Source organism: Protopterus annectens, chromosome 3.part0 (assembly GCF_019279795.1).
Source record: "Protopterus annectens isolate FY-2018-M chromosome 3.part0, PAN1.0, whole genome shotgun sequence".
NCBI lineage: Eukaryota > Metazoa > Chordata > Ceratodontiformes > Protopteridae > Protopterus > Protopterus annectens.
The window spans coordinates 787,904,993-787,917,035 of NC_056731.1; the positions used below are offsets into that span (position 1 = coordinate 787,904,993).

The 12,043-nt window shown below is 43.2% G+C and overlaps 1 protein-coding gene across 1 annotated transcript in view; it reads left to right on the top strand.

Moving 5' to 3' along the window:
* Positions 1–12,043, top strand: part of TRIP13 (thyroid hormone receptor interactor 13) — a 1,214,790-nt gene that overhangs the window by 532,996 nt on the left and 669,751 nt on the right. Inside the window, exon 9 of the mRNA XM_044065139.1 lies at positions 11,357–11,443. Within this exon, the coding sequence (XP_043921074.1) occupies positions 11,357–11,443 (87 nt within the window). The remainder of the gene's footprint in view (positions 1–11,356; positions 11,444–12,043) is intronic.

Sequence of the window (12,043 nt, forward strand, 5' to 3'; positions counted from 1 at the left end):
AACCAGCTGAAGCTCGACTGCTGAAGAAACCTGCAAAGCAATATACACAGTCAGAGAAAGAGAGATATAAATATGTACATATTCAGGAGCAGCAGTGTTTGGCTTAACCATCTTTAAACCAAAGAATAGAGCCGGCATACTGTGACCGGAAAACTTTTATTAATAAATAAACAACAAAAAAACAGACCGGTTTCGGCTGGAAAATATCACAGCCTTCCTCAGTGTGAAACAAATACATCAATCATTGTTGTTTAAATATACCCATCTTGAAGCTTATTGGTTCTTCCTAAAATTGTTCATTGAGGCCAGGTGAGAATAATCCACTTTTTTTCTTTAGCATTTAAAATGGAATGCCAACCAGTCTTATTTGAATGGTTCCCTTTTATAATATCAATCACCATAAAAGAAAATTTGGCAGTTTTATGTACCAAATGATGTTTGAAAAGTGCATTATTAACCTTTTTATTCTTAATATTGCTGATGTGTACTGATATTCTTAGTCTAAGTGGACGGGAAGTTTGTCCAATGTAGAATGAGCCGCAATTACATGTGGCCAAATATACAAGCCAATCACTGCTGCAATTGGCAAAAAAATTCAGATCATAAACCCGAGCACAATTTCTGCTAGAAAACTATTTTGATTTACATACGTAATCACAATTGGTGCAGTGGCCACAAGGAAAACAACCCGTCAATGGTTCACCAGTCAATGTAGTCTGTAAAAATTGTGCGTGATTGTTCACATTACTACGTTTGTAATGACTGAAACAGGAACTGAGATTTCTACCTTTACGAAATGAAAATAAACATCTGTCTGGTATAATACTAGCCACCTCATAGTCACACTGCAACATATTCCAGTGTCTATGCACACTTTGGATCAAAGTGTCCGAGTTTCTGGCATAAGTAGTTACAAACCTAATGGGTTGTGATGCAGTGACTATATGATCCTTATAACTCAATAATGCCTGTGTGTCAAGTGTATTGACAAAATTACTGGCCTTCACCACATGTCCCATACTATAACCACGAGATCTAAATCTGCTGGTCAATTCCTTCCTTTGTTGTTGGAAGGAGGATTCATGAGAGCAAATGCGCTTTATAAAATTGTGATTTGGGAATGTTGCGTGCAATATGTGGCGGGTGAAAACTGGAGGCATGGAGGACGGTATTATACTGGGGGTACTTCCTGAATACTTCTGTACCTAATGTGTGGTCAGGTAATCTGTTGATTAATACATCCAAAAAAAGTAATAGTATTCAGATCATAATGGATAGTGAATTGTAGACCCCATGTATTGTTGTTCAAATAAGATATAAAATCGATTAATTGATATTCATCGCCCTTCCACACCATCCAACAGTCGTCCAAGTAACGTCTCCAGATGTCAATATATTCAAGAAAAACATTGTCTTGGCAGTCATAAATGATGTATTTTTCAACATAGACCATGAATAAGTCCGCATATATCGGGGCAAATGATGCCCCCATTGCTGTGCCTTTTGTTTGCCAATAGCAAATATCTTGATAAAAGAAGACATTACTGGTAAGAACATGTTTTGCTAAACCAACCAGAAATTAATTGAAATCTGTTAGATACAAGCCCGCCACCTCTAGCCAGTAAGCCAATGCATCCAAACCTGCTTGATGAGGAATATTAGTATATAAAGCGCTAACATCAAGCGTGCACATGAACCAACCAGGTTCGAGTTGAGTATCTGAAATGATTTGTAAAAAAATTCGTGGTGTCTTGCAAACGTGATCGTACTACATATAACAAGGGCTTCAGATGTTTAGTAAGGTATAGGGACAATGGTTCGGTAATGTACCCCTTCCCTGATACAATCGGTCTACCAGGTGGGGTTACAGGGTCCTTATGGATTTTCGGTAGGCCCAGATATAAGCATGGGGGGCGCAAACACAGAAGGCATACACAATATACAAGGTCTATTGAAAATGGCAATGAAGAATTGAATGCTAATACAAATGTGAATGTTTTAAATCTGTCTGGTTTTGTTTTATCACCCATCCATCTGTCAGTTTTGAATAAAGGTCTGACTTTCATTCCGGGTTTCATGGTTCCTGAAGACACATTGCCCCCAAGATGTGATGTCTTTCTGTAGAAATCTGAATTTGAAATTATACTTTGGTGACACTGATGGTAACTTTAGTAAAGACAAATTTGTATATCTCAAATCAAGCTTTGCTCCTCCTATGCTATCATGGTACATCAGTTCCAGAATAGCGTTCTCAAAGATCTTCATTTTTCCAGCTCTGATATATGGTGTAAATCAAACAATATTACTTTGGCTGAGAAACAAGCTATTCTGGAGCTACAGAACAACAGGGATATAGTTATTATCTCTGCTGATAAAGGTGGGGCTGTAGTACTACTAAATTGGTGTGACTATGATAGTGAGGCTAAAAGACAACATGTGAGAGTGTTCAGTCTCGCCGTTTGTTCTTACACATGGGTTCGGAGCCGATCCTCGGCTCCGAGTCGGCCGCATAGCAAAGCTCTGCATCTTAGAGAAGCTCGAGACCAGGCTATATCCCACAATCCTCCCTGCCATTACTCAGATCTAGTTTGCCGCTGCAACGGGTCACATCGTTCAGAGAGCTCGGACCAGAGAAAACTGTTGATAGACAGATAAGATAGTCTTTTTTTTTTTGTTGTCAAAAGTTCTTATACTCCTATAGTTTTTTGATATTTTATTTTCTATACAATAGTGTGTGTGTGTGTATATTGTAGTTAGTTTTTTATAGGTTTCCCTTTTGGGGCCTACCCTTCTTTAACCTATAGCTTTAATTTCTTCCTTAATATTAGCTAGTGTTAAATTCTCTCTTCTTTACAGTTTACTGTTATGTCTGAAAAAGCCAAGTCTGGTTTTAAAAGGTGTCAGTGTGGACAGAAAATGTCCATCACTGACAACCACACTTCCTGCGTCTACTGTCTTGGCCCTCTCCACTTGCAAGAGGATTGCTCTATTTGCCATTCCTTCAGTGGGAGGGTCATGACAGATAGACGCAGGAAACTTATTGACAGGGGACTTCTTAAGCCTGCCTTCCAGGAGGCCTTGGACAAGTCTGACCAGGCTTCTAAGTCCTCGAAGGGGTCGAAGATGTCGGAGCCCATGTCATCGGCATCGAGTACATCTTTTAAAGTTCGCTCGCGGTTCCACAGACTTCGGGGCCGAGCGTCGAACGTTTATCTCTCACTGAGCCCCAGGTCTTGGAACCGGTGTCGGAACTACCGCCACCGTCTATTCTTCGGTCGGTGCCATCTTCGGCCCCTTTGACCCGATCTTCCAGACCATTATCCGATACTGATGTGGATCGTGTCATGCAGAAACTTATGGAGAACACAGCCCTTTCCAAATTGATTGCAGTTTCCTCCCAGTTGGTGTCGAAACTAGAAGGCCTTCCCTTATCTCCAACAGGTCCTCCTTCGAGACCCATCCAGTCTTCGGAGCCGGAAGAGGATGAGCCGATGATAGTGGAGCCCTCGGTGCCGAAACCGTCCATTGCACGATAGACACTATTTACCTCGACTCCATCGGAACCTATAGGTGAGTCGCGGAGTCGACGATCTCTCCTTGGTTCCAGGACCGAGAGTCGTACCGACCTTTCGGTGCCGACTCTCCCTCTCGGGACCTCGGCGCAGATCGGCTCGGCTCCGTCCTCCGGGTCGAGACCCATGGGCCCCGTGTCTCGGATTCTTTCATGTTCTTCGGAACCGGGGGAGTCCTCGACCCGAGGTTCAGGTGTTTTTGACCTTATGAGGAAGATTTTGTCTACACAGACAACCACTTCATCGGACACGTCTTCTCCCTCCCTTAAGGAGCCGCTCTCTGTTTCTGTTCCCACGACACATCCAAAGCGTGGAGCACCATTGTCTCAGCCATCCCCAGAGGATGCCCCCTGTTCCTCGGAGGCCTCACCGGAATCTCCCTCCGATGAGGTTCCGAGGAAAAGATTGTGCAAGAGGAGGCACTTAGATTCCCCACAGGAATCTCTAACTTCTGCCACTGACTTGGATGAGTCAGAGGGGTCCCCAAAATCCCCCTCCGAGGATGTCTCATTTGCGGACATCTTGGAGATTTTAAAACAGAGGGGTGATTGGCAGTCCCTAGCCCCCACTGAGGACGAGTCGGTGTTGCTGAAGGCATTTGGTGCTCAACCTTCTACCTCCTGGGTTACTCCGCCCTTCGATGAGTTAATGGATTTGATTGCTCGAAGGGCATGGGAGACACCGGACACAGTGGAACCGGTCCCTCGAAAACCGAGTAAATTTATTACCGCTCCCCAGGACAAGACTTATCTCACCAAAGGAGTCCCGGTTGACGCTATGGTGGTGGCCGCAGCCACTAAAAAGGAGATGTCGGAGTCTTCCTCTTCTGTTCATCCTCCTAATAAGGATTCTAGGACTATGGACAGATACGGGAAGCGCATTTTTAGTTCAGCGACTTTTTCCATGCGTTCGCTAAACTATTTGACACATTTTACACGACTACAGAGGGATCTCATCAAGGAGCTGAGAGATACCCTCCAGGGTAACACAGATGCTGCTGTTTCAGATAAGGTAACAGCACAACTTAACACCCTTACCTCCGTAGTGAACTCGTCCATGAGGTTCATCTCGTATGTGGCTGAAGGGTCAAGTAGGGCCGCAGCTTCAGCGATTGCTCTACGAAGACAATCCTGGATGCGGCTGTGCTCTTTTGCGGAAGCCTTCAAGTCTTCTTTCGCCAACGCCCCCTTTGATGGTGCCACTCTTTTTGGGCCCAAAGTGAAAGAGACATTAACTTGGTGTGAGCAGGAAGGAAAGACTTTGTCTGCTGTCGGAGTCCGTTTTTCCGTTCCATCTAGACCGTACCCCAAAGGGCAACGAGGCAGAAAAATGTGGTTCCGTAGAACTCAGGGATCTTTCCAGGCCACACAGAGTGAACCCCCCCCCCCCCCAGAGGCAGAGGGGGGGGCAGACATGGAAGACGCCGCCCCGGCGGCAGAGGGGGTCCGCAGAACCAAGGCGACAGGGATACTATCCCTGGTAAGCCTTTCCAGCACTCCTGAATGGGGGCCCGACTGTCCTGCTCTGGAGGCAGTCGGGGGTCGCTTGGCTTTATACCCACAGGCCTGGCTAACTCTCACCTCAGACTCCTGGGTAAAAAGCATTGTAACCAGAGGATACAAAATACCCTTTATGTCAACTCCACCCCAACAAAGAAGGTCTCCAGATGTGCCACCCCATCTGCGAGGCCCAGCAGCAATAGGAATTTCAAAGCTGCTCAAAAAGAGAGTCATTCAGCCAGTCCCGGCGGACCAAAAAGGATCCGGAACTTACTCAAGGTTCTTTTTAGTTCCAAAAAAGACAGGGGACTGGAGACCCATTTTGGATCTCAGCAATCTCAATACCTTCGTGAAGAAGGAAAAGTTCCGGATGGTCATGCTTCAATCGATCCTTCCATTTTTGCAGAAGGACGACTGGATGTGCTCGATAGATCTCAAGGACGCGTACTGCCACATCAAGATGGCCAGACCGTCCAGAGATCACCTGCGCATCCGGCTGGGAGCCAGTCATTTTCAATTTCGAGCCCTGCCCTTTGGGCTCACCTCAGCCCCCAGGGTATTCACCAAATGCATGGCAGTGGTAGCGTCTCACTTGAGATGTCTAGGATTCCGGGTGTTTCCCTATCTGGACGACTGGCTCCTCACCGCCACCACCGAGCGTCGCCTCATACAAGCCAGAAACTATACAGTCAACCTTTGTTCCCACCTAGGGATTTCCATAAACTTCGAAAAATCTGTCTTACTGCCCTCACAGCATATTTCATTCATCGGAGCGGACCTAGATACGCGCTTAACATTGGTAAAGCTCCCTCAAGTAAGGGCTTCATCCCTCAAGGAACAGGTTCTTCTTCTACTGCAATGCTGGAAAGCCCCGGCCAAATTGGTGTTGAAGGTTTTGGGACTCATGGCAGCGTCCCTGATTGCGGTTTCCATGGGGAGATTGCACATGAGGCTCCTCCAATGGCTGCTGTTCACGCAGTGGTCGTTCCAGCAGTTACCCCTAATGCACGAGATTCTGATAACAGATTCTTGCAAGAGAGACCTCTCATGGTGGGTGTCCAGTCAGGATCTCACTATGGGTCGTCCATTTGTTCTACCGAATCCGATGGCCACTATAACCACGGACGCTTCCCTGATAGGGTGGGGGGGACTTTTTCAGGGAAGAACAGTCCAAGGGGAATGGTCCAACATCGAGTACAACCTGCACATAAATGTTCTGGAAATGAGGGCGGTGTTCTTGGCGTTGCAACACTTTCAAACCCTCCTACCTCTAGGGACAGTAGCAGTTCAGACAGACAACATGTCTGTAGTCTGGTACATAAACAAACAAGGGGGAACCAGATCTTACCCATTATGCAGAGAGGCCATGAGAATTTGGCAATGGGCAGAGTCCACGGGTCGCTTTCTGATAGCAACGCACATCCGGGGTCATCCAACGTCATTGCGGACAGGTTGAGCAGAGCCATCCTGTTACCTCACGAGTGGTCCCTCAAACTACAGGTGGCGGAAAGAATTTTCCGCAAATGGGGCCAGCCTTGCTGCGATCTATTCGCCTCCCCGATGAATACCAAATGCAGAAGCTATTTTGCCCTTCTACCCCTCAGGGGATGTCCCCAGGAAGCACTGATACGATTGGCCCCCGGGTCTCCTATATGCATTCCCACCTACCCCCTTGATTCCCAAATTTCTTCAGAAAGCCATGAACCTGGAAAGGACAAATATACTCATAGCCCCATTCTGGCCTCGACAGATATGGTTCCCCTTTCTTCGAGCCCATCAAACAGAGGAACCGTGGATCCTGGACCCAGTACCAGATCTACTGACACATTCATCGGGAGTTCCTCACCCGTCTCTTCTATCCCTCAAACTAGCAGCTTGGCTGCTCCACTTCCCCGCCTAGCCAGGTCTGATCTACTTTCTCTGGCAGTTCAATGCATTTTGGTTGCCTCTCATAAGGCTTCCACCACAAAACTCTACAAAAGTAAATGGAAACGCTTTGTGTACTGGGCATCTAGTCAACACTTGGACCCCCTGGTTGCTCCTTTACATAAAGTTCTAGAATTTCTATCCATCCTTTTCCACGAAGGAGCCTCTACTTCCACACTAAGAGTACAGTTGGCGGCCATATCCAACTTCCATGTTGGTGAGGACGGTTCTTCTATTATGTCCCACAGGCTTTGTAAGGCTTTTATGAAAGGTTCCTTCCATCTTCGACCGCCCGTCAGAGACCCTTTATTCCCATGGAATTTAAATTTGTTGTTGTCACAACTAATGTTGCCACCCTTCAAACCAGCCTCTTTCTTGCCTCCTGAAGTTTTTGTCGTGGAAGACTCTTTTTCTTGTAGCGGTTACTTCAGCTCGGAGAGTGTCAGAGCTGCAAGCACTGTCAATTAAACCGCCTTACTTAATTTTCCACCCAGATAGAGTTTCTTCTGAACAAATCCGTCCTTCCTTCCTAAGGTATGTTCTGTCATAAATATTAATCAGTCCATTGAACTCCCTACTTTCTTCAAAAACCATACCAGCAAGTTGGAATATATGCTGCACAAGTTAGATGTCCACAGACAGCTAAGATTTTATTTGGACAGGTCTAAAGACTACAGAAAAACAGATCAACTTTTTGTTGCATTTGCAGACAATAAAAAGGGCATGGCAGTTACAAAGCGTACGCTTTCTAAATGGCTTACTGATTGTATAGCCTTTGTGTATTCTAAGTCAAATCAGGCCTTGCCCACCAAACCTAAAGGCCATTCTACTAGGTCTGTCTCCACTTCCTTGGCTCATGCAGCTCGCCTGCCTTTGGACACGATTTGTGCAGCAGCCACGTGGTCTAAACCACATACTTTCATCGCTCATTATAGGGTTGACAAAGCCTCCAAAGACAGGACATCTTTTGGTTCCACTGTGCTCAGGAACGTTCTTCCATGAGTCACTCAGGGTGACGGAGCTAGGGGCGCTACCCGTGTGTAAGAACAAACGGCGAGATTGAACACTCTCACATAAAGAAGTTATGTTCTTACCATAACGTTCCATGTGGAGTGTTCATCTCGCCTTTGTTCTTACATTCCCCCCCTTCCCTCCCTCACGTGTTTGGAAGAACGAGTAGGACTAGAGTCTGGTCCACATGTCTTTACCTCTTCCGGGTATATATATATATATATATATATATATATATATATATATATATTACCTTTTACCTCATAGGGTATATATTCGTTACCCTTTAGTTTATTTGTCAGTGAGATGGTCTCTGAATTTTTGTAGCAGTATGTAGCCTTAGCACCTCAGGTTTATTGTTAGTCTGGTTTGCCTGCAAACTAGATCTGAGTAATGGCAGGGAGGATTGTGGGATATAGCCTGGTCTCGAGCTTCTCTAAGATGCAGAGCTTTGCTATGCGGCCGACTCGGAGCCGAGGATCGGCTCCGAACCCGTGTGTAAGAACAAAGGCGAGATGAACACTCCACATGGAATGTTATGGTAAGAACATAACTTCTTTTTTCTGATCAGAGATACTATTTGGTAATGCCTGTTAATCTGACTTTCAGGTTTAAGTAACAGATTGATGATTTTTTGGTTTGGGCCAGGGATGAAGCTATCATTACTAATGATACTATGCAGCAGCTTATGATTCAAGATTCGGCATCTCAGTATATTTATTTCCTACCGAAAATCCATAAGGACCCTGTAACCCCACCTGGTAGACCGATTGTATCAGGGAAGGGGTACATTACAGAACCATTGTCCCTATACCTTACTAAACATCTGAAGCCCTTGTTATATGTAGTACGATCACGTTTGCAAGACACCACAAATTTTTTAGAAATCATTTCAGATACTCAACTCGAACCTGGTTGGTTCATGTGCACGCTTGATGTTAGCGCTTTATATACTAATATTCCTCATCAAGCAGGTTTGGATGCATTGGCTTACTGACTAGAGGTGGCGGGCTTGTATCTACCAGACTTCAATTAATTTCTGGTTGGTTTAGCAAAACATGTTCTTACCAGTAATGTCTTCTTTTATCAAGATATTTGCTATTGGCAAACAAAAGGCACAGCAATGGGGGCATCATTTGCCCCGATATATGCGGACTTATTCATGGCCTATGTTGAAAAATACATCATTTATGACTGCCAAAACAATATTTTTCTTGAATATATTGACATCTGGAGACGTTACTTGGACGACTGTTGGATGGTGTGGAAGGGCGATGAATATCAATTAATCGATTTTATATCTTATTTGAACAACAATACATGGGGTCTACAATTCACTATCCATTATGATCTGAATACTATTACTTTTTTGGATGTATTAATCAACAGATTACCTGGCCACACATTAGGTACAGAAGTATTCAGGAAGTACCCCCAGTATAATACTGTCCTCCATGCCTCCAGTTTTCACCCGCCACATATTGCACGCAACATTCCCAAATCACAATTTATTAGAATAAAGCGCATTTGCTCTCATGAATCCTCCTTCCAACAACAAAGAAAGGAATTGACCAGCAGATTTAGATCTCGTGGTTATAGTATGGGACATGTGGTGAAGGCCAGTAATTTTGTCAATACACTTGGCAGACAGGCATTATTGAGTTATAAGGATCATATAGTCACTGCATCACAACCCATTAGGTTTGTAACTACTTATGCCAGAAACTCGGACACTTTGATCCAAAGTGTGCATAGACACTGGAATATGTTGCAGTGTGACTATGAGGTGGCTAGTATTATACCAGATAGATGTTTATTTTCGTTTCGTAAAGGTAGAAATCTCAGTTCCTGTTTCAGTCATTACAAACGTAGTAATGTGAACAATCACTCACAATTTTTACAGACTACATTGACTGGTTGTTTTCCTTGTGGCCACTGCACCAATTGTGATTATGCATGTAAATCAAAACAGTTTTCTAGCAGAAATTGTGCTCTGGTTTATGATCTGAATTTTTTTGCCAAATGCAGCAGTGATTGGCTTGTATATTTGGCCACATGTAATTGCGGCTCATTCTACATTGGACAAACTTCCCGTCCACTTAGACTAAGAATATCAGAACACATCAGCAATATTAAGAATAAAAAGGTTAATAATGCACTTTTCAAACATCATTTGGTACATAAAACTGCCAAATTTTCTTTTATGGTGATTGATATTATAAAAGGGAATCGTTCAAATAAGACTAGTTGGCATTCCATTTTAAATGCTAAAGAAAAAAAGTGGATTGTCAAGCTAGGGGGATTATTCTCACCTGGCCTCAATGAACAATTTTAGGAAGAACCAATAAGCTTCAAGATGAGTATATTTAAACAACAATGATTGATGTATTTGTTTCACACTGAGGAAGGCTGTGATATTTTCCAGCCGAAACCGGTCTGTTTTTTTGTTGTTTATTTATTAATAAAAGTTTTCAGGTCACAGTATGCTGGCTGTATTCTTTGGTTTGTTGGTTATTTGGTCTGAGCCGTGCATTTGCCTTCGTGCAGGAGGTTCCTTTTAGATATTAACCATCTTTAGTCAGGGTCTGATTAAATGAATAAAAAGCATGTATAGTCGACAGGTTATAAAGGAAAAATATGAACAAGAGAACATCTAAAATTTGAATTTGGAATCTGTAGTTTAACTGTATGTGATAATTATATCCTAGTAAAAAAGAAATGTTTTTTTTTTACTGCTGCTGCTTTAGCTGGTAGGCACATTTAGTTCCTTTTGCAGGCCAAACACTTCCTGCTAAGCTAAATCTTTTAGTCTAATGCTTAGAGAATGGAAATTCTTTGACCCTGGAGAAGGAAAGATGACTATAGTTTAGTCCTGTTGGTTTTTATCAGTATTTGTATTTTTTCGAAACCGAAGTTGCTCTTTTACTTGAAAGAAACCAAGTTTTATTGTAAGACCATCATTTCCTTTGTAACATCGTTTCACAGTTTACCACTAGCCACTTTTTTGTGAAAATGTAATAAAAATATGTTCCATATATGATCCTGTGAACTACAGCCGTGCACTTGTGTGTGTGTCCGTCCATCCTAAAGTGAGTGCCTAGGTTTTTGCCTTGCCCTTGTTGATTGCAAGGATAGTCTCTGCTTTGTCGCATTATGATCTGAAGGCATAAGAAAATGAATAAACATTCTTAAACAGTGGAAGTTATATAAGTTTGCATGCTTTCTTTAGATGTTTCTGAAAGTTGAAATTTTTATTACCTCTGTTTGCCATACTTTAAAATGCTTTAGAATTATCTGAAAATATTCAGCGATTTAATATTGAAAACACCTTTTGTTCTTTTCTTATAGAGTGGGAAGCTTGTGACAAAGATGTTTCAGAAGATTCATGAATTAATAGATGACAGAGATGCACTGGTGTTTGTGCTGATAGATGAGGTACTTGCATCAAATCAGAGGTGGTTTATTAGATAATTTTGGAGTCAGATATCTGAGTGTAGAGAATATGTGTTTGAGAATTTGTATTTTCATTAATCATCAGTTTTCCTCAAGCATTTTTTGTCCCTTGTAGTAGAACTGCACACCAAAAAACACCAAAAAGACACTGCAGACTTTTGTGTAAATAGTAGCACATTAGCTCCTTTCCTGAGTCCCCTTAGCAGATTAAGATGATAGCGAAGATGCTAGCTTTCCTGTATCCCCCTACCTGATCCCAGGTTTGGGAAGGATATAGAATTAATACTTCTGTAAAAGGATAGCTCACTTACCCATCATCCTCTCTGTTAAGGATACCACAGAAGATCTTTTTGTCTGCTCAGCAGTCCTCCTGGGTGATGCCTCCATTGGTGGACATCCTGAAGGTGCCACATAGGTGTCTTTGAAAAGCCCCAGTACAGTAATCTAGTGCTCAAGAGATAAGAACTTTGGTCAGTTTTCCACGTCTGACTCCACTGTTTCAGGAGTAATCTTTAAAAAATTACCAACTCCTAAGACCCCAGTTGTCCTTTCCCCTGATAAAGAATCAAGAGCAATGAACAG